At 34.7% G+C, this 23,426-nt stretch overlaps 2 protein-coding genes across 2 annotated transcripts; both read right to left on the reverse strand.

Annotated features, from left to right (window-relative positions):
* Nucleotides 1-16,254: 16,254 nt before the first annotated feature.
* On the reverse strand, nucleotides 16,255-17,072 carry LOC127093595 (agamous-like MADS-box protein AGL62). Its single transcript, XM_051032540.1, has one exon. It carries the CDS (start codon nucleotides 17,020-17,022, stop codon nucleotides 16,390-16,392), a length of 633 nt encoding a protein of 210 aa, XP_050888497.1. The 5' UTR covers nucleotides 17,023-17,072; the 3' UTR covers nucleotides 16,255-16,389.
* Nucleotides 17,073-19,167: 2,095 nt separating this feature from the next.
* Nucleotides 19,168-20,075, reverse strand: LOC127097422 (agamous-like MADS-box protein AGL62). Its single transcript, XM_051035916.1, has one exon. The coding sequence runs from the start codon at nucleotides 19,988-19,990 to the stop codon at nucleotides 19,358-19,360; it is 633 nt and encodes a 210-aa protein (XP_050891873.1). The 5' UTR covers nucleotides 19,991-20,075; the 3' UTR covers nucleotides 19,168-19,357.
* Between the last annotated feature and the right edge of the window lie 3,351 nt (nucleotides 20,076-23,426).

Consider the following 23,426-nt stretch of genomic DNA (forward strand, 5'->3'; position numbering starts at 1 on the left):
TTATAACTGAGTAAGGCTGAGTTGCATGAACAAATCATGTGCATGGATGGAAAGGGCCTCCAAGATGCAAGTAAAATGGACATGCAGATTGGACTGTATTAGCTTATGCATGGCAATTGAAATGATTTTCCAAAAATGCACTATTACATTCAAGTCTTCGAAAATGCCATGTCCGTACTTGAAATGTAACCTTATGAGTAATGGTTGGAAAGCTTATTGCATAATGAACAAATGTTATGTTGATCAAAACTCCAATTGGGCCTTGGAAATTAATGAAAATTGAACTTGAAGTGTAGGGTGCAAAACAGGCATATGTGGAATTTACAAAATTCGCCAAAGTTCAAGCCCTTCTGTCTCAATGATGCAAGCTCCAAATGACAAAATCTTCAACATTAAAGTTGTAGCTCTTTTCAAGGAACTCAATTTGGACCTAAATTTAGCATCATTTAGGTTTTTGATAAAGAAGTTATGGGCACTTGAAATTGGACTTTTTCACATTTCAATGCATTTGGTCCAAAGTGACCTATAATGTTTTGCATTATCACATGTATTTCTTTTGATATTTTGAAATTTTTCTCAACATAAAATTTGAAGTAGATATCGTAAGATTTCCAATTCATTTGATCTCACCTAAAAAACATGAAATATGAAGGAGTTATGTCCTTGGGAAGTTGACCCAAAATTAGGGTTTCCGTCAAAATGACCTATAATGTCTTGGAATGGATGATGACCTTCCAAGCTTCAAATCATTTTTTTATGAACATGAAGTTGTTAATATGGTTCTTAATAATATTGTTTCTCTTGGGGTCATCTCGATTTGACAAATACATAAAGAGTTAGGTCTCAGTGTATTTCAAAATAGTCAGATGAATTGACTGATCAACTTCTCAAGTCCAAACCTCATATCTTGATGAATTGATGATTGACGACACTAAAATAAGTTCAAATATGCATGAAATGATGAATTAAAGAACTTACCTTGATTGTATTTGACCATGGATTGAGATTGCTTCATGAGTAAGGCACAGTTGATGAACAGATGGATTAGGGTTTCCTTGGGAAACAAACCTCAAACCTTTTTGATTTGCTTTGATCAAAATGATGAATGAGATACTTGGGAGGCATATTTTGATGGATGAGAGGTTTGGAACCATTACCATGCTTGCTTTCACCTTCTCTTGGCCATATCAATGCACATAGGGTCTCCTAGAAGCTTTAGACCTTGTGACTGCTCAAGCTACAAACAAGAGATGTTAGTGACATATTTTTGTGTTTTTGGTTAGTAGGTCAAATGATAAAAGCAATAATATACAATTCAATCATGCTTGGTGATCTCAAACCAACTCACAAGAGATCCCAACCCAAAGGTAAGGAGCTAAGATGCTTATGATCCTTGAGGCAATGCAAAATGCAATGTTATGATACCATGAGGGATCTTAGGGTCAAAATTGGGGTCTTACACATAGTACGTAGGATAAACTTATGCATCAATCCAAAATACATAAAATGACCCATGATCAATTAGGAGGTAGATTTGAAATGATGAAAAAGTTCATCAAGTACCAATTTATACATCATGAACAAGATGGACACAAACCATCCAATTGATCAAGAGAAAAAGAAAGAGATGAAGAAGAAGGGGACGAGAGAGATCATACCCAAATTAGATCAAATGTTTGATCAAGCTTTCATAAAAATCAATCATCCATTTTGGCGGATTAAGGTTTTTACCCCATCACACCCAAGATCCATTGAGTTTGATGAGACCTACGGTCCAAACCATCATGATCCAAGTCCAACAAAAGTACACAAAGGTAAAACAAATATAAAATTAAATTAAATTAAACAAAATAATTTTTAAAATGAATTTTAAAATAGAAATAAAATGAAAAATCCATAAAGTCCTTCAAAACACCAAATGATTGGCCAAGAAAACTATGGTAGGTTGTAAATAAAATAAGAAGCATATGATAAAATTTTCAGAATTTAAAAATGCAGAAAATTATTTTTAAACTAATTAAAACAAAGGAGAAAAGAGAAATTCCATGAAAAATAGAAAATCAATAAAATAAAATATGGAAAAATAAAAATCAGATGGAGAAAAATAAAAAAGAGTTTTAGAAATTATTTTGGGATTTTTTGGATGTAAAATGAAATTTCTGTGAATTTTAAAAGAAAATGTAATCAAAAATAAAAACAGAAAAGAAATTATATGAAAAAACATGGGGCATTGGATCTGACTTCATTAATTGACATGGCAGATTCAACAATCATAAGGTTGGGGCGCACGGTAGAAATTAACCAAAATAAAACATGGGATCTAATTTAAATTGGACGAATCAAAACATTTCCATTGTCCAGCGTGTCTAAAAACTTAGATGACCTGAGATAATCTTCGGTTATATTCCCCGATGATCCCTCACCGGAGTTTCATCGTTTGGTAAATTTAGAATGTGAGACCACCACCAATGTGATCGCCTCCTCCTCACGAATTCAACCTAATTCTCCAAATTCATTTATCTAAATTGAGCATGGGGATTCTCAGAGAAGTTTCAGAAGCAAGCAAGCCACGAAAAATAAAATTAAATGATGAACACGATCAATTAACACTAGATAAGTTATGGGAAAGCATCAGAGAGTGAAGGACTACATTGTGGTAACTTGTTTGAGTTCAAATGGTGCTTGTAATTACCTTGTCTAAATGGTGATCAGAAGTTGATGAAGCTCGATCTGGTTAGAGCACATCAGGAGGTCTCAGAGCTTCAGAATTTTTGCAAAAGCTTCAGAGGATGCCAAAGTTGCTAATGGAATCAAGAAACTAGGTTAAAATAAGTTGGAATTCAAAACACGATAGTTGAATTTTTCTGGAAAATTTCAGATTGAAGCAGGGGTTTCTTGCCTCTCAAAAGCTTGGAAATGAATACAGTAGCTTCCTCTATTTATAGGGAATGTGTTTTGATGCAAATACGTGTGGAATCAAGCTTTATTCGTGCAAAACGAATTTGATCATGAAGTCAGAAAAGTGTCACTTGCAATCTGTAGGTGTTTAATTGGCTGCACTATATGGTAAAACACTAGATGGTTACTAATGTCTTGACTGATGTCATGACATGTATGTGTGACTACAGTGTAGTTACTGCAGGACTAGCTAACACAGGATTTATTGAATGTCAAACTGGATGCTGTGACATTCATACCTGTCAACAGATACTAAGGAATAGAACAGCAGGTGGTCTGTTAGAATTTAGTATCTATTTCCAGTCTGGTTATCAAGGAAAGACCAGACCTGGCATAAGGCCTACTGACTGAATGTCAAACTGGATGTTATGACATTCATCATTGACAGCAGCTGCTGAAGATTAGACAGAGTGGTGTTCTGCTATACTTCAGCATGTAACTTAGTTTGTTCTTCAAAAGAATAACAGAACTAACTTAAGGTCAATTGTGTAAATGTTAAGTTGGACACTTTGACATTTATTAATGTAAGCTTTCACTGTAGTATGGTCATTTTGATCATGTACAGGTCAGCAAAATTGTACAGTCTGTTTTCTGGAACAACAGACTCAGCATATGGACCTTGATGTCAAGCTGAATGTCGTGACATTCATGCCTGACAGCATATGCTATATTGTAGGTTGTTCAGTTTTCTGTTTCAGCTTTTTCTCAGGCTATTCTTCAGGAAGTCAACAGCTTAGAGAAAAACCAGGAAATCAACAACCAATCTACATTCAATGAACCTAACAAATAGCCTATTTGTTAGTAACCTAAATGTTGAATTTATGGGAACTTGTGTGACCTTAAATTCAGGAGAATACAGGTGCAAAAGCCCAGGATACTGCAATATAAAAGGAAGGCGTTCCTTCATTCAGTTTCAGGGGATTTTGAAGCGTGAAGATTAAGTGTGTCCATCATACTTCACTTCTGTATTTTTGTGAGTCTTGTATTAGACGTATCTTGTAAGCCAAGTCATTATCAAGTAGATGATAGATTTGGCATAGGGTGTTCATTGAGTTGTAAGTGTTGTGTCACTCAAAGCTTTTAAGCGTGAGTGTTGTGTATCTTGATTAAAGCTGTGAAGCACAATCAAGAGTTGTTTGAAGTGTGACTTCAACTTGTCTTTAATATTGTTTAAAGATAGTAATCACTGAGGTGATTGAGGGGGAATGAGTAGGAACTCTGATCTTAGGTTAAGATTGAAATTGCATTGGGTAGGGATTAAGTGATAAGTTGTAAACGGGTGAGTTTAGCTTTGAATTGATACTACTAATAGTGGATTTCCTCCTTGGCTTGGTAGCCCCCAGACGTAGGTCATGGTGGACTGAACTGGGTGAACAATTACTTGTGTTATTTACTGCACTTACTGTTAAGTTCTGCTTAATCCCTGTCTGTGCAGAACTGGATGTCATAACAACCAGTGTGACATCCAAAGTCTGATAACTAGAATTTCAATTGGCATCAGAGCAGGCACCCTGCCTGTGAATTTCTGGGTGAGATCTAGGGAAGTTACTTTCTAGTACCATGGACAAGGATTTAGGACACTCAAACAGACCACCCATGTTGGATGGCTCTAATTATGATGATTGGAAGCCTCGTATGATAGCCTTCTTAAGGTCTCTAGACAGCAAAGTCTAGAGAGCTGTCAACAAAGGATGGGAACATCCAATGAGGACAGGTGAAGATGGAGTCAGTGTGCAGATTCCTGAAGAAGAGTGGGACAAGGAGCAAGAGGCATTAGCTCTTGGAAATTCCAAGGCCTTGAATGCATTGTTCAATGGAATCAGCAAGAACATCTTCAGGTTGGTACACCACTGTGAACTAGCTAAGGAAGTTTGGGATACCCTCAAGGTAACTCATGAAGGTACTTCCAAGGTGAAGATGTCCAAACTTCAGATGCTGACCACCAAGTTTGAAAATCTGAGGATGAAAGAGGATGAGACTATTCATGACTTTCACATGAATATTCTTGAAATTGCAAACACCTCTGGTGGACTAGGTGAGAAAATGGTTGAAGAGAAACTTGTAAGAAAGATTCTCAGGTCCTTGCCTAAGAGATTTGCTATGAAGGTCACAGCCATAGAGGAGGCACAGGACATCTGCAACATGAAGGTGGATGAACTTATTGGTTCCCTCCAAACCCCTGAAATGGGCTTGGGTGAGTATGCTGAGAAGAAGAACAAAAGCATAGCCTTTGTATCTAATGCTGAAGAGGAGTCAGAAGCAGGATATACTGGAGGTGATGAAAGTATATCAGAAGCCTTAGCCATGCTTGGGAGACAGTTCATCAAGCTCATAAAGAAATTTGAGCAACAGGGTAGACCTAATGTCAAGAACATCCCGTCTGACATAAATAAAAGATCAACTTCTGAAGAAAAGGTCACCCAAGGCAAGGGAATCCAATGCCATGGATGTGAAGGATATGGTCATATTAAGGATGACTGCCCTACCTTTCCCATGAGGCAAAGGAAAGGGCTATCTGTCACCTGGACAAAAGAAGACACTGAGAGTGAATCTGAAGGAGAATCGGCCAAACATGTCACTGCACTGACCAGTGTTTGTGCCTCTGAGGATAACTCTAGTGGAGATGAGCTCACCTTGGATGAACTTGCTGTCTCATATAAAGAATTATGTGTTAAAAGTGCAGAAGTTTGCATCCAAGGAGAAAAGCATAAGAAACTCATCAAAGAGCTAGAAGCTGAGAAACTAGAACAGCTGAAAGTCATAGAGGGTCTGAAGGGTGAGATTTCTTCGCTGATCTCTAAGCTAGACCAAATGACCAAATCCATCAAAATGTTGAATAAGGGATCTTACACCTTGGAAGAGATCCTGAAGACAGGACAGAAGTCTGGAACCACATCTGGTTTAGGCTTTGGGAAAAGATCCTCAGCTGAACGCAAACGGCCAAAGGCTAAAGTTCAGAAACCCAAAGGGAAGTCACATCCAAAGTCACAACATCGAGGAACCAGAATGAACAATCATCAGAAGAAGAAATTCAAGAGATGGAAATGTCATTACTGTGGTAGATTTGATCACATAAAACCTTTCTGCTATAGGCTGCATGGTTACCCAAACCAGACCCCTCAAGGTAGGCCTAAGAAACAGGTGTGTATGCATAATGTCCCCATCAAGAAACAAACATGGGCGGCTAAGCAGACACCTCAGGTCAATCCTAAGCAGCTGGCATCTAAGATTCACTTCTCGCCTGAGAATCAACAGTGTGTTGCTAACCTTGCTCACACTTCTTCAAGGGGACATATCAGACAAGATTGGTACCTTGATAGTGGCTGCTCAAGGCATATGACTGGGATGAACAACCTAGTGGTGAATCTACATCCTGCTAACACCAAGTTTGTGACATTGGGTGATGGAACTAAAAGAGAAGTCATGGGTGTTGGGAAGCTGGACTGTCCAGAAACTCCAAAATTGAGTGATGTATTGTTAGTAAAAGGACTAACTGTGAACCTCATAAGCATCAGCCAGCTGTGTGACCAAGGATACAAGGTGGAATTTACCAAGGGAGGATGTGTGGTGTTGAATGGGTGCAATCTAGAAGTGATGAGAGGAGATAGATCCAAAGATAATTGCTATTTATGGAAATCTAAAGACTATCTCAACCTTCCCAAATGTCCTTTGGCCAAGGGAGATCAGGAAGGGAAGCTGGGACATGGAAGACTTGATCCCCTTCAGGTAAAAGGAGTGAAGAAGAGAAGTTCCAAGGGAGCTATGAGAAGAGTCTCATATCTGTCTTTAGGTAAAAGGACAGACTGTGGAAAGTGTCTGATCAAAAGTAATGAGCCCTTGGTTCCCATTGGTCATCATGCTACTGATATGACAGCAAGGGACAGACAGAGGTGTGTAGTATTGACGTCTGCAGAAACTCAGCACCTAGCTTGTGGTAGCAAGTGGTCATCTCTAGTATGGAGGAACCTGATGCAGAAGGAGTACAATGTCACCCGGAATGTCATGACATTGTACATTACTAAGTGTGAAACTAGTAAGGGCAAAAAGGGAATGCGTGCGTCTGAAAAGTTATAGCAACTAATGAAGTCAGTTAGCTACTGTTTAATAAGTCAAATTATTAAACAACTAATAGTGAGCTCTGAGTGGTCAAAATATAATAGACCTTACTCTTGCATAAAGCGTTTCATATTCAGTCGCTTCATTCTCCACTCATGCAAACCCTCGTCCAAAGAAACGGTTCATCTTCCCTCCAAGATTTTCAGCATGGCTCGTCAATCCGATACCTCCTCCTACACCATCATGTCTAATTCTCTCAGCACCGAGTCTTACCATCCTACCCGGGAGGATCCAGTTGTTGACGCAGCAACTTCGTCCCATGCAAGAAGACCTAAGGAAACGGTCACCGGGTTTTCATCAGAAATCGCTCTTGATGAACACACAAGGGAAGGGTCAAGGTATGTACATAACTCCATTGCAACTATCGTCACTCAGATACTATCTGGTAATCGAAATGTTCCTAGGGTTTCTGTTCCTTTGAACACAATCATTCCTGATAGTGCTGCATGTCAAGATAAAGCTGTAGTGTTGAGGAAAAATGTCACTGATAATGTTGAGCAACCAGATGCTCATGAGGGGTCAAAGATTGACAAACCCTCAGGCAAAGTGAGAGGTGAGAAGGCCAATGTTACTCAAAGTGTTGAGGACAACCCTAGAACTGAAACGATTAACGTGGAAGAGCTCTCGGACAATGAACTTCTGGCTTCAGTTGTCCCTAGGATAGCCAAGAGAGTTAGGTCTAGAAGGGAAAATAAGACTGTGGAGCAGAAGTCCCCCTCCAAGGAAGTTGGTGAAACAAATCCTCACAAGCAACCAGAGTCAGAGAGTGCACACAAGAGGAAAGGTTATGGACCTACAAAAGCTTGGAGCAAAGAGGTGCCTAAGAAGTTGAAGACCAAGGCTGTGGTGGTTGAGTCTGAATCTGATGTCCCATGTGATGTCACAACATCCATGTCCAGGAAGAAGCCTTCTTCCAGCAGGCTGGCAACCAGTGTCCCAGAAGTTCCCATTGACAATGTGTCCTTCCACTTTGCCTCCAGTGTCAACAGGTGGAAGTATGTATACCACAAGAGGCTGGCATTGGAGAGAGAACTGGCCCAGAATGCATTGGAGTGTAAGGAAATTGTGGATCTCATCAAAGAAGCAGGACTGATGAGAACTGTGAGTAAACTCCCTAAATGCTATGAGACCTTAGTGAAGGAGTTCATTGTTAATCTGTCTGAGGAGTGTGCTGATGGGAAATCCAGAGAATTTAGAAAGGTCTATGTGCGTGGCAAGTGCGTGACTTTCTCCCCTTCAGTGATAAATCTGTATTTGGGAAGACCAGATGAAGTGCAGCCAGAACTTGAAGTGACTGACAACACTATCTGTCAAGTCATCACAGCAAAGCAAGTACAGAAATGGCCTCTCAAAGGGAAGCTGGTAGCCAGCCAACTAAGTGTTAAGTATGCAATACTTCACAAAGTTGGAGCAGCCAACTGGGTACCCACTAATCACAAGTCAACTGTGTCTGTGGCATTAGGGAAGTTCATCTATGCAGTGGGAACCAAGACAAAGGTGGACTATGGCACTTACATCTTTGATCAGACAATGAAACATGCTGGGAGCTTTAGTGTGAAGGGACCCATTGCCTTTCCATCTCTCATATGTGGAATTGTGCTGAATCAATTTCCACATATCCTGACAGATAATGACTTTGTGAGGAGAAGAGAGAGTCCATTGGCTTTCAGCTACAAACTGTTCCTGGGCAAGCATGTCCCTGACATTGTCTTGACATCAGGAGAAACATCCAAAGTTGGCAACCAACCAGACAAAGCTGATGTTATTGCAGTTCTCAAAGAGACTTGCAAAGAACTGGAGGCTAGAAAGCATGCTCTGGAAAAGCTCATCTTGCAATTGGAGACTTCTGCTGAGGACACGGATGGAGCTAATAAGCAAAGCTCTGAGGAGGAGGAGGAGGCCAGCTCTGAAGAGGAGGCTGATGATGAGGCTGAGGATTAAATACCTGTCTTTCTGTGTTTTCTGTCATTACTATTTGTGGATCTGTAACTTAATGTGTTGCTTTGGCAACATTTTTGACAAAAAGGGGGAGTGACAAGTGATACCCCAAGAAAACAAAAGTTTACTTTGTTAAATTTGTTAAAACAGGTTCTCATTCTGACAGATTGAAGTTTTCCTCTACTGCAGCTTATGTGTGATGAAGTGTGCATTTAGCTTCTGTTTGTATGCTGCTATGTGTGTGTGAAGTTTTTATTTAACTTCTCTCCCCTGCAGCAAGTGTGTGTGAAGTTTTTATTTAACTTCCATGTGTGTGAGTGTGCTGCCACTCTGAGTGTATTAACTAGTATTATTTCCTGCTAGGTATGTGATTCCGCTGCTGTGAACTCTGTTATGGGGATCAAAGTGTTTTAGCCAAAAATTTGCCAAAGGGGGAGTTTGTAGGTGTTTAATTGGCTGCACTATATGGTAAAACACTAGATGGTTACTAATGTCTTGACTGATGTCATGACATGTATGTGTGACTACAGTGTAGTTACTGCAGGACTAGCTAACACAGGATTTATTGAATGTCAAACTGGATGCTGTGACATTCATACCTGTCAACAGATACTAAGGAATAGAACAGCAGGTGGTCTGTTAGAATTTAGTATCTATTTCCAGTCTGGTTATCAAGGAAAGACCAGACCTGGCATAAGGCCTACTGACTGAATGTCAAACTGGATGTTATGACATTCATCATTGACAGCAGCTGCTGAAGATTAGACAGAGTGGTGTTCTGCTATACTTCTCATGTAACTTAGTTTGTTCTTCAAAAGAATAACAAAACTAACTTAAGGCCAATTGTGTAAATGTTAAGTTGGACACTTTGACATTTATTAATGTAAGCTTTCACTGTAGTATGGTCATTTTGATCATGTACAGGTCAGCAAAATTGTACAGTCTGTTTTCTGGAAAAACAGACTCAGCATATGGACCTTGATGTCAAGCTGAATGTCGTGACATTCATGCCTGACAGCATATGCTATATTGTAGGTTGTTCAGTTTTCTGTTTCAGCTTTTTCTCAGGCTATTCTTCAGGAAGTCAACAGCTTAGAGAAAAACCAGGAAATCAACAACCAATCTACATTCAATGAACCTAACAAATAGCCTATTTGTTAGTAACCTAAATGTTGAATTTATGGGAACTTGTGTGACCTTAAATTCAGGAGAATACAGGTGCAAAAGCCCAGGATACTGCAATATAAAAGGAAGGCGTTCCTTCATTCAGTTTCAGAGGATTTTGAAGCGTGAAGATTAAGTGTGTCCATCATACTTCACTGCTGTATTTTTGTGAGTCTTGTATTAGACGTATCTTGTAAGCCAAGTCATTATCAAGTAGATGATAGCTTTGGCATAGGGTGTTCATTGAGTTGTAAGTGTTGTGTCACTCAAAGCTTTTAAGCGTGAGTGCTGTGTATCTTGATTAAAGCTGTGAAGCACAATCAAGAGTTGTTTGAAGTGTGACTTCAACTTGTCTTTAATATTGTTTAAAGATAGTAATCACTGAGGTGATTGAGGGGGAGTGAGTAGGAACTCTGATCTTAGGTTAAGATTGAAATTGCATTGGGTAGGGATTAAGTGATAAGTTGTAAACGGGTGAGTTTAGCTTTGAATTGATACTACTAATAGTGGATTTCCTCCCTGGCTTGGTAGCCCCCAGACGTAGGTCATGTTGGACTGAACTGGGTGAACAATTACTTGTGTTATTTACTGCACTAACTGTTAAGTTCTGCTTAATCCCTGTCTGTGCAGAACTGGATGTCATAACAACCAGTTTGACATCCAAAGTCTGATAACTAGAATTTCACAATCCATCAAAACTCAGCCAAATAATGTGTTTCAAGGGTCAATTAACTTCTGGTGACTTGGTTAAACATGTTTAGGTCCAAAAAGCTTGACAATTTGTCTTGGAAATGAGATTAGTGAACTTAAAGTTTCGGACCATGGTGATTTCTTCAGTTCCAAGTCACCATGTTCAACTCAATGCAGCATCTTGCTTAGGAGGATTTTTGGTCCCATTCTTTTTGCAATGTGTTGACATCATAATAAAGATTACAATGTTCCAAGAAAGGTTGAATTTGGATGTTTGAGCACAAAGTTGTGGCATGTTGAAGTCGGCACGAAAACTTGTCATGTAACTTAGAAAAATCTAAGTATCAAATGTCTGAAAATGACCTATAATGTTTTAAACAATTCCATGGCCTTCCATGCAGATTTTGACCTTGATCCTTGAAGAAAACTTATAGAGGGAATCACAAATGATATTGTTCCAAAAGAATAAACCTCAAATTTTGAAAATTGAAAAAGTTATGAATCTTGAAAGTTGAGAAAAAGTCGCTTGAAAATAAGTCAAATTTTACTAAGTCCACAAATGACCTATAATCTCCCTAAACTTTTGATGATCCTTCAAGCATAATTGGCTTTTGTCATGTAAATAGAAGTTGTAGATGATAATGAGAAGACTCATATAAAAAAGGAATCATTCAAAAATGTTGAGATTTGAAGGAGTTATGATCCTTCGAACTTTGACTTCAGATGTTGACTTTTTGGTCAAACCACTTGGAAGAAGCTTGTGCACTTGGAGTTTTCTTGCATTTAAAGGTACATGGATGATCATATTAACTAAAAGTAAGTTGTTCTTGAATGTATCTTGATTATAATTCTCAAAGCTTGAGGTAGCTTGCTGAAGAAGGCATGGAAATAAACACACAAACCTTTGACATTCTTTGAGAAGTTAGTCACAAAACTTTGGGATGCTCTTGATCTTGATGAGATTGAAAGGTGCTTGAGGACCTTAGAGATCATGTCTTGAGAGAGATACCCCCTTGAGAATTAATATTTGACCATACTTTGACCTTAGGAATCCACACATACCCTAGTTAATTAGCCATGCTTAATGCTCTTGATGGGAAAGCCCTACCTTGCACAATAAACTCAAAGAAACAAGACATATTTTTGCTATTTTCATTAGTGGTTAGATGAGAAATGAACATATAAAAGTAAAACTAAAACACCAACAAAGAGGTGCTTTATGATCCCTTTCAAAAAGGAAAACCCAGAGATAACAGTGAGAAGATCAAGAGGTGATATTGTTTGTATGTAAGGATGCAAATGATATATGGGATCTTAGGGTTAAATATTAGAGTATGACAGTAATGAGGAAACTCCTTAGAGAAAGGATAAGAAGACGCATGAAGATGAACATGATTTCTCATACAAAAGGCAATGAGGAAAACCTCTAAACAAAAGGTTAAGAGGAAAGCTGGAGTGAATTGGTGTTCTCCTATAAAAGGCAAGGATAATCCCTTAGCAAAAGGCTAGAAATATCTGTGAAGTGAATAGAAAATGAAATCCCTTATGCAAAAGGCAAGGAATGTGTATTTCTCGCAAAAGGAAGAGAGGACTTGCAAAAGGAAATTACATGATGAGGTAACTCTATTATACAAAAGGTTTACGAGAATTACAATAGGCAAGTGCCAAGAGAGATTTCCCACACAAAAGGCAGTGGGTAGTTACAAAAGGTAAGTAGGATTTGGGAAGTGAACTCCTCATGCAAAAGGCCGAGGGAACTTACAAAAGGTAAGTGAGGAGTTAAATGGTTGTCCTCTACAAAAGGAAGAAGGTAGTCAGACAAGGTAAGCTGAAAGAAGTACTTCCCATGCAAAAAGGAAGGGAGAACTTTATGAGAGGTAAGATGAAAGGGAGACTTCTCATGCAAAAGGAAGGGGATACCTACGAAAGATAGGCTGAGAGAGAGACTTCCCGTGTAAAAAGCAGGGGGAATTATAAAAGGTAAGTTGAAAGAAAGATCTCCTATGCAAAAGGCAGGGGAAATTAAAAAAGGTAAGCTGAAAGACTGACTTCCCATGCAAAAGGCAGGGGGATAAACCTTTCAAAACAAGGTTACCATTATATGACTCACCAAACTCATGCTAGATACTTCGAAATAATCAAGAATGGAGTAGGTCCTTTGTATAGTCTCTTATCTTGTGCTCAAGGTGAAAAGCTTTGTCAAGAATAACTTTCTCGTGCAAAAGGCAACGAGGACATATAAAAAGTATGTGAGGAAACATGAATTCCTTCTAAAGGCAACAAACTCTTTTACGTGCGAAAGGCGGGGAAGGCTTGCAAAAGTCAAGGGGATACTTATAAACGGTAAGAAACTGACAAAAGGTCACAAATATTTGTAAAAGGAAAATAAAAAGGTTTGAATATGACTTGCGAGGTGAAACCTAGGCTTTGAGAGGATTTTTCAGACAGAAACTGGGCTTTGGCACGCTCTGACAGGTTGGGACTTTGTAATAGGCACGAAAACCTTATAACGTCCCTCAAGCACAACGACATAGATGAAGTTCTCCAAAAATGGTTACCCAAACCCAGTGACTCACCAAACCTACATTAGGTGCTTCAGAACAAAACGAGATGCAAAGTTCTGACAAGGGTACCTTTCTCGTGCCAAAGTTAACAAGGGGACTTACAAAAGGTAAGCTATGAGACTTGATTTCGTGCAAAGGCAACTAAAGAACTAACAAAAGGTCAACTGTCTCAATGAAATCTTTTTCATTCAAAAGGCAGGGATGACCGATAAAAAGCAAAAGGGACTTACAAAAGGTAAGTGACTGACGAAAGGTCAAAGGGGACTTGCAAAAGGTAAAATGAAGAAGTGATATTTCAAGAAACCTGCTAGAAATACCACTCAATAACTTCATGATAATGTTCTCAGTTGGGGAAGAAGAACCGTCTCAACTGAGGATTTGTTTATGCTTTCGAAAAAGACTTTCATGCAACTATGCATGTTTAATTTTCCATGGCGTAATGCTCCATCTTAATGGAATATGCTATGTGTTTCATGATGCAATGATATGCAATGACTGATTTCTTATGCATGATGTCAATGCAGTTTATGCAATGGTCTTGAAGGTCTATAGATGCCCCAAGTTTAGGTATGGTGTGGTGGGCACTGAGAGAGATTTGCTTGATGAGGCTTCAGGTCAACATGGTAGGGATATATCTAGCGTAACTCGCCAACATCTTGGTTTCTTTATATTGTTGGAGAGTGAACTTGGTCTAGGTAATTGCATGTCCCAGGCTTAATCTGGGCAGTTAAACTAGGCTAAGTTCATTTGGCATAAACTGAACAGGCTCATCAACACCATTTGGTGGGTTAGGAACAATGATAGGTTTCAAAACAAGGTGACCACTTGGAAAAGTGAAATAAGTTTGAAGTTTGGATGGATCCATCTATCATTAAAGTGTGCTGGTGTCCCCCCAAGTTTGGATGGCTTAAATGCAACACTAATGGTGTTATTACTACCTCTTCTTCTTCTTATGCTGGAATTTTCAGGGATCACGTTAGTGATTTAGTGGTCGTTTATGCTGAGAATTTGGGTTCTACTTCGGCTCTTATGGCTAAATCAGTTGTGTGTTAAGGCCATTTGAGCTTGCTTTAAGATTCAACTAGAAAAATCTTTGGATTGAAACTAATTCTTCCCATACAAAAATCTTTGGATTGAAACTAATTCTTCCCATACAGATTTTGCGTTCAAGAGGCACTCCATAGTTCTTTGGACATTATGAAACAAATGAGATATTTGTCAAAGACACCTTCAAAATATGAACTATATCATAATCTATATTTATCGAGTAGAAAACACGTGTGCAGATCTCTTAGCTAATTTTAGTCCCACTCTAGATAGATTTACTTTATGGAACCAATTGTCTTTATTTTTTAGAAATGATTTGGTCAAGAAGAAACTCGGTATGTCAAGTTTTAGGTTCTCTGATCATTGATTTTTGCTTCTTGTTGTTGTTTTGTTTCTTTGCCAATATATTTCTTAGCAGCTTTTGCTGCTATTTTTTTGCCAAAAAAAATATTTAGATCATCGTTACATATAATATATTTAGTCAAAGTTCTCACAAATTTAAATATTAATTTATCAATTTTTATGATATTGTATCTTATTTAAGATAATTTTAGAAATAAACTATGTTACCCGTTTTTTAACATAAATTGTTATTTTTTCATATTTATTCAATTGACATATTTTAATAAATATGTATAAAAAATGTATATTATTATTATTATTATTATTATAAAAAAAATTAATTTTTAAAATAATTTCTATTTATTTACTTACATTTATTATTATACCAATATTATAAATTTAAAATTGAAAAAACAATATTATATAAAATTAAATTCTTTAAAATATCATGATATATATAAAAAGGGAGTTCATCTCATTAGTTTTTTAGTTCGTTAATCTATTTAAAATATGTTAGACTATTTATTTGAATAAGTTCTTATTGAAATGACTTTTAAATAGGTTAGAAGTTCATACATACAAATTTTTTGAAACTATGTCTACAATACAATAGACTAGCTACATGCTATGATGTTTTTGACGGCTTGAATTATATATCTTGACCCAACTTATTTCATTACTCTTCACGACAATCTATTATATTTTTTTAAATACAAATAATTATATAAATAAAAGAAATAAGTGGTAAAATAAAAATAAAATGAGCTAACAAATTAATTCAACAAAACAATATTGTCTAAGAGTAGCTTAGAACCACACATCCAAATCCATATGACACATTAAAATCATTGTTGGCATAGATACACTTTACAAGATCAGAATAGGGATATCAAATGTCAGTAATCTTTTATCATCCAAACTATTAAATGGTTCATGTTTGTATCTTGTGGTATATTATTTTTTGAAGGTTTAAGTTAAATTATTAATTCTTAAGAAGGTTGTTAGTCTAAAGTATTAAATGGAACTTCTTTCTTTCCGGAATTTTCTTTTTAAAAATTTAGATTAAGAGAGATATACTTGGTACAAGATCTGAAAAAATTACTCATCTCATAATAATGTACATATATATAGTGTGAATCCTTTTGTAATAAAATAGACTCATTCTTGCATTATTATAATATTAAATTTCAATGTAAATTATGTAATAACTTTTGATGAATATACCACAAATCTTTATCGTTACTCTCTCGCCCACCTTTTTTTATTACACTAGATTGTAATTCATAATTCCTAACCAATAATTAATAACGACAAAGAATAAAATAGGTTCATTGACGTTTGAAAGCTGAATAGTTTTTTTTTTTTATAGAGATAGTGAAATATAAATAAATAAGATGCCCTTTATTTCAACAATATATAATACAACATAAAACTAAAGATTCAAATTCAGTCATATCCAAATCTCATAAATAAAATTAGTTAAGACTGTGTGCTATAATTGAAAGTGATTAACACAACATGAAAAATAAACATTCATCGGGGCATCATAAGGAGGATCAAAGCCATCTGATCAAAAGAATTGAGAGAATTCATATCCGCCACTTCCCTCCGTACTATTGAAATTAGAAGAATGAGGTTGCATCATAGGATTTTGAAAAAATTGTGGTTGAATAGTTTGGACAGGTGAACCCTGAATTACAAGCCTAACATATTGTGCAACAAGTTTCTTAAGTTCCTCCAAAACCTTCTTGAATAATTCAAGTTGAGCTCTATTCATTCTATCAATGGAACAAACCCACCAAAACTGAGCCTCAATTGCCTTGCGTAAATGGCTCAGCTCATCACCACACTTCTTCTCAATGTCCAGCATATTGTTGATTTTGGTTAGCTGACTATTGAGCTCACGCAAAATGGCGCCACGATGAACCCCAATGAATTGCATGGTGTCATTGTTTTGGGGTGGAACATGTGATAGATAACGATCTATGACTGTATCAACATGTGGGTGACCAAAGGAAAACACCTTCTCACCAGGTGAGAATACAATGAGAGCAACATCTGCATCACAAAGTGTGCAAAGTTCACTGGCTTTCTTGAAGAGCCCACTACGACGCTTCGAGAAAGTCACTTGCAAGTTGCTTGCATTGCTCATCTTTTTCATCTCAATCTTTTGACGACCATGACCTTTCCTTCCCATTGACATGGTTACAATTCAAAAACCGAGAAGAGAGAAAAGATATGAATGTGTTTAAAATTTCAAACTATGAAATGACACATTGTAATTGAGTGTGAAGAGATCATTTTATAGCCAAATTTTGAGTGAATAAATTGTCTCTAGAATTTGGATTTCGCTAAAAAATTGAATCAAGTTCTTTTTCATTCATTCTACCTTTTCATTAAATTAAAATATTTATTTAGAGATTCACATTTAATCTCTTTTTACTTTGTTTATATGGTCGGAAATTCAATGAATTTTTTTCACTCTTTTACCGTATTGTATTTATCTATTAGATAAATTGTACTTAGATAATTCTAGAACTTTGAAATAAATATGTTTATATTACTGTCATTATACAAAAACATATATAATTAAGATTTCAATATATTCTTTAGAATAGTATTAGTTAAATTGTTCTCGCAGCTAAATTTGAGTTTTATTATATGGTTGAAGTATTTTTAATGTACTTTTTCCTGTAAAAAAACTAATACAATAAATATTTAAGATTAGATATTAAAACTTTAAAATAATTATTTTAGATTATACAATGAATAAATATGCTTGCTTTTAAGAATTTTTTTAAATAATATATTAAAATTATTTAATATTTAATTTCAAAACAATACACAACATTTTTTTTTCTTTTATTCAAAATGGTAAATTTATTATAGTTATCACGTAATATTATTGATGATAATGCACAACTAAAGAATGAAAACTATTTTAAAATATAATGTGCGGCAAAAGTGTGATAATTTGTTTAAATTTTATAATTTTATAATTTATTTTTTATTTAACATTTCCCAATTTAACATCATATTATTTTTTTAAACTATATAATAAAAACATTATTTGTGTCATTTCTTATCTAGTTTCTGAATGTTTACATGTAAAGGTGGTTTCTTTTTAGGATGCAATGCATTAGGTCAATTGTAATATTAATAGCATGAAAATACTAGTAATATATTCACTCTTTTTTTCAATAATCTCCTAATAGTTCATATATTTATTTAGATTGAATTTAATTGTCACTTTTATAAAAAAAATGTTATTATTTTTTATTTTACAAAATAAATTAAATTTTTTTTAGTAAATATAAAACCGTTGTCAATGATAATATAAGAATCATAATCAATTATGAATAGGTGATTAGATTGTTGAAGATGATAGATGGGATAGTAAAAGTTAATTTTTAAGGGAGTCTATTTTTATTATATTTATTTTGTGCTAAGAAATTCAATATTTATTGTTATATACTTTTTTAATATATGGTATTGTTTGAGTAATTTCTATACTAAACATTAACAAAATTTAGAAATATAAATAGTTAAATTTTCAAAATGTAATGCATCGTAAAATGTAATATGTAACATATAACATGACATGGGGAGTGTTAGAAACATGTAACATATGTTGTTCTTTATAATATCCATTGTCATTTTGCAAAAAAGATTGACACCATCACAACACCGTCAAAATTTCTTGAATATAAAGGCTTAAGCTTTTATATATATATATATATATATATATATATATATATATATATATATATATATATATATATATATATATATATATATATATATATGGAGACCGAATCTTAAATGTGTACATGGCGATGAAAAATATAAGTACTCTGATTGTCGTTTCTAAGTCTACTTCACAAACATACTTTGAAAGGGGAATTCGTCGGTGTTAAAATAACACACGAAGAGTAACAAAATGGTATTGATGATTGCAGAAATCATCTTCAGGGATGATTGACAATGGAAAAGGGAAACTAGCCAATGTCACCCAAAGATATATTAGTTTATGTGGGGAATGAATTGAATGAGTTTTGCATCTTGGAAACTTGTCCCATTACGTAAGGGATTTTTTGAATTTTGATTAGTACTGTAGAGGATAAGATGATCAATGCGGGAACCGAATTTTAATCCTTCTACTCAAAGACAAACTCATGTACAATCACAAATGCATGTATATGATCTCCCTCTAGAGTATTGGAGATCCCATACTTTGTGTGAGATTGAGAGAGGGATAAGTACACTACTCATGCTACATGAAGCTATGAGAATTAAATAGGTTCATTGAATTTTAAAAGATGAATAATTTTTTTTAAAGATAGTGAAATATAAATAAATAAGATGCCCTTTATTTCAACAATACATAATACAACATAAAACAAAAGATTCAAATTCAGTCATAACCAAATCTCATAAATAAAACTTGTTAAAACTGTGTGCTATAATTGAAAATGATTAACACAACATGAAAAATAAATATTCATCGGGGCATCATAAGGAGGATCAAAGTCATCTGATCAAAAGAATCGAGAGAATTCATATCCGCCACTTCCCCCCATATTATTGAAATTAGAAGAATGAGGTTGCATCATAGGATTTTGAAAAAATTGGGGTTGAATAGTTTGGATAGGTGCACCCTGAATTACAAGCCCAACATATTGTGCAACAAGTTTCTTAAGTTCCTCCAAAACCTTCTTGAATAATTCAAGTTGAGCTCTATTCATTCTATCAATGGAACAAGCCCACCAAAACTGAGCCTCAATTGCCTTGCGCAAATGGCTCAGCTCATCACCACACTTCTTCTCAATGTCCAACATATTGTTGATTTTAGTTAGCTGACTATTGAGCTCACGCAAAATGGCGCCACGATGAACCTCGATGAATTGCATGGCATCATTGTTTTGGGGTGGAACATGTGATAGATAACGATCTATGACCGTATCAACATGTGGGTGACCAAAAGAAAACACTTTCTCGCCCGGTGAGAATACAATGAGAGCAACATCTGCATCACAAAGTGTGCAAAGTTCACTGGCTTTCTTGAAGAGCCCACTGCGACGCTTCGAGAAAGTCACTTGCAGGTTGCTCGCATTGCTCATCTTTTTCATCTCAATCTTTTGACGACCATGACCTTTCCTTCCCATTGACATGGTTAAAATTCAAAAATTGAGAAGAGAATTTTTTTTTAATGTGTTTGAAACTTCAAACTAAGAAATGACACATTGTAATTGAATGTGAAGAGGCCATTTTATAGCCAAATTTTGAGTGGATAAATTGTCTCTAGAATTTGGATTTGGCTAAAAAATTGAATGAAGTTCTTTTTCATACATTCTACCTTTTCATTAAATTAAAGTATTTATTTAGAGATTCCCATCTAATCTCTTTATACTTTGTTTATATGGTAGGAAATTCAATGAATTTTTTTCACTCTTTTATCATATTGTATTCATCTATTAGATAAATTGTACTTTTGATAATTCTAGAACTTGCAATAAATATGTTTATATTACTGTCATTATACAAAAATATATATAATTAAGACTTCAATATATTATTCAGAATAGTATTAGTTAAATTGTTCTCACAGCTAAATTTGAGTTTTATTATATGGTTGGAGTATTTTTAATGTACTTTTTTCTGTAAAAAAACCAATATAATAAATATTTAACATTAGATATTAAAATTTTAAAATAATTATTTTAGATTATACAATGAATTTTTTTTGAGGTAAAAATGGTAAAATTATGATAGTTATCACGTAATATTATTGACGATAATGCGCAACAAAAGAATGAAAACTATTTTAAAATATAATGTGCGGCTAAAGTGTGAAAATTAGTTTAAATTTTATAATTTTATGTATTTATTTTGTATTAAACATTTCACTATTTAATATCATATTATTTTTTTAAACTATATAATAAAACATTATTTGTGTCATTTCTTATCTAGTATCTAAATGCTTACATGTAAAAGTGGTTTCTTTTCAAGATGCAATGCATTAGGTCAATTGTAATATTAATAGCATGAAAATACTAGTAAAATATTTACTCTCTTTTTTCAATAATCTCCTTATAGTTGATATATTTATTTAGATTGAATTTAATTGTCACTTTTATAAAAAAATTATTTTTATTTTTTATTTTACAAAATAAATTATAATGTTTTTAGTAAATATAAAACCGTTGTCCGTGATAATATAAGAATCATAATCAATTATGAATAGGTGATTAGATTGTTGATGATAATAGATGGGAGAGTAATAGTTAATTTTAAAGGGCGTCTATTTTTATTATATTTATTTTGTGTTAAGAAATTCAATATATATTGTTATGTAATTTTTTAATATATGATACTGTTTGAGTAATTTCTATACTAAACTTTAACAAAATTTAGAAATATAAATAGTTAATTTTTCAAAATGTAATGCATCGTAAAATGTAATATGTAACACATAATGGGGAGTGTTAGAAACATGTAACATATGTTGTTCTTTATAATATTTATTGTCATTTAAAAAATAAAAGATTTACATCATCACAACACCGTCAATATTTCTTGAATATAAAGGCTTAAGCTTATATATATATATATATATGGAGACCGAATCTTAAATTTGTACATGACGATGACAAATATAACTACTCTGATTGTGGTGTCTAAGCCTACTTCATAAACATACTTTAAAAGGGAAATCCGTCAGTGTTAAAATAACACACGAAGAATTTCAAAATGGTATTGATGATTGCTGAAATCATCTTCAGGGATGATTGACAATGAGAAAGGGAAACTAGCCAATGCCAACCAAAGATTTATTAGTTTAAGTTGGGAATGAATTGAAAGAGTTTTGCATCTTGGAAACTTATCCCATTACGTAAGGGATTTCTTGAATTTTGATTAGTACTGTAGAGGATAAGATGATCAATGCGGGAACCGAATTTTAATCCTTCTACTCAAAGACAAACTCATGTACAATCACAAATGCATGTATATGATCTCCCTCTATAGTATTGGAGATCCCATACTTTGTGTGAGATTGAGAGAGGGATAAGTACACTACTCATGCTACATGAAGCTATGAGAAATCATTCTTTTGCTCATTTCTCGAGGATTTTTTTGAACATTAATATTTCTCAAAGATTATTTGATTAAATCATGGTGAAACAAGAAATATATCCTTTGTATGTGGAGATAACATACGAGTAGCTGCCAAAATATTGTGCTCATTATAAAGATATTGGTCATGTCGTCCAATCTTGCCCCAAATTGATACCTAAAACTAGGAAGAGGTGGATTGAACTGCAAAAATGGTGGGTGATAAGATAAAGAATACATACAAGTATATTTAGTAAGAGAGAAATTGAAAAATTTCAAGACTTCTTATTTTCAAGGATGATTCATCTATTATCAACGAAGACACTCATATTATCAAGAAAGATTCATCTATTTTTAAGGAAGACATTCCGATTATCAAGGAAGACACTCTTATTTTTGTAGAGCATTTGGAAGATGATTGGAAGAGTTCAACAACTCATCCCGTGGGGAACACCTTAATCTGATGATTCAAATCACTCATATTAATAGGGAAACAAGATAACTTGATCCAATAATTGATATTCCATAATATGGTGAGATGGTTGTGATAGATATGGGTAACAAGAGTTAGGTTTTTCATGATGAGAACACCTTTGTTATTCAAGACACTGATCATACTATTAAACAGGAGAACAATATAAATGAAGGTTTTGGGATGAGTCTATATAATGCTAGAAAGAGTTCGGAGGTTAGTGTAGTTCCAAACACACTTGTTAGTGGGGGAAACGATCATTCGAGATATGCAAAATAATGAACTGCATTTGGGGATACCAAATGATATTCACATTAGTAGACAAGCATGGGCAAATATGGCATGAAATGCAAGATTTAACGTAATATGTAGTTAAGAAACATGAAAATAAAAATAAAATCCAAATTAGCAAGAAGTCTTGTTAAGCTAAAAACACACGTTCAAAAGGTGTCACTTCTCACAAGTAATTATGAAATTCCTTCAAAGATGGAAACATTATTTAATTCTTGAGGGTACATATTTATCACTGTCATATATACTACAAAGGTAATTCTTGTGTTGACAAGCTTGTGAAATATGTTCATTTGATTGCATCTTCCACATGTTGGGATATTGTCCCCTCATTCATGAAGGGGGGGGGGGGTGTCTTATAAGATAAATCAATTCTCTTTATTATAGATTTTTATCTTTTTTTTATTTCAATTTTTTTTGTGATAAAGGTGTGGCCTCTTCTTGTACATTATTTTTCTTTTTATTTATATATATTTATGAGATATCAATATTTGATTGGGGAGAAAGGGGGTTCCAACATTATAATATCCATTAATATTCCTTTGTGTGGCTAATGACATTACATTTGGATTTGTAGTGAATTAGGGTCAATTGTATTGGTTAGAAATTTCACACAAGTACCAAGGGAAAAAGAATTTTCAATGGCAAGTTATTTAAGCTAATTTTTCTAGTAGAAGCCTCATTCCTCCTGGTTTCTTCACATGGAAATCATAAATAATAAGAGAGAA

This window comes from Lathyrus oleraceus, chromosome 6, assembly GCF_024323335.1.
Source record: "Lathyrus oleraceus cultivar Zhongwan6 chromosome 6, CAAS_Psat_ZW6_1.0, whole genome shotgun sequence".
NCBI lineage: Eukaryota > Viridiplantae > Streptophyta > Magnoliopsida > Fabales > Fabaceae > Lathyrus > Lathyrus oleraceus.

Excerpts from the sequence above, each read along its gene's own strand:
- LOC127093595 (XM_051032540.1), bottom strand. The coding sequence starts at position 17,022 with ATGTCAATGGGAAGGAAAGGTCATGGTCGTCAAAAGATTGAGATGAAA.
- LOC127097422 (XM_051035916.1), bottom strand. The coding sequence starts at position 19,990 with ATGTCAATGGGAAGGAAAGGTCATGGTCGTCAAAAGATTGAGATGAAA.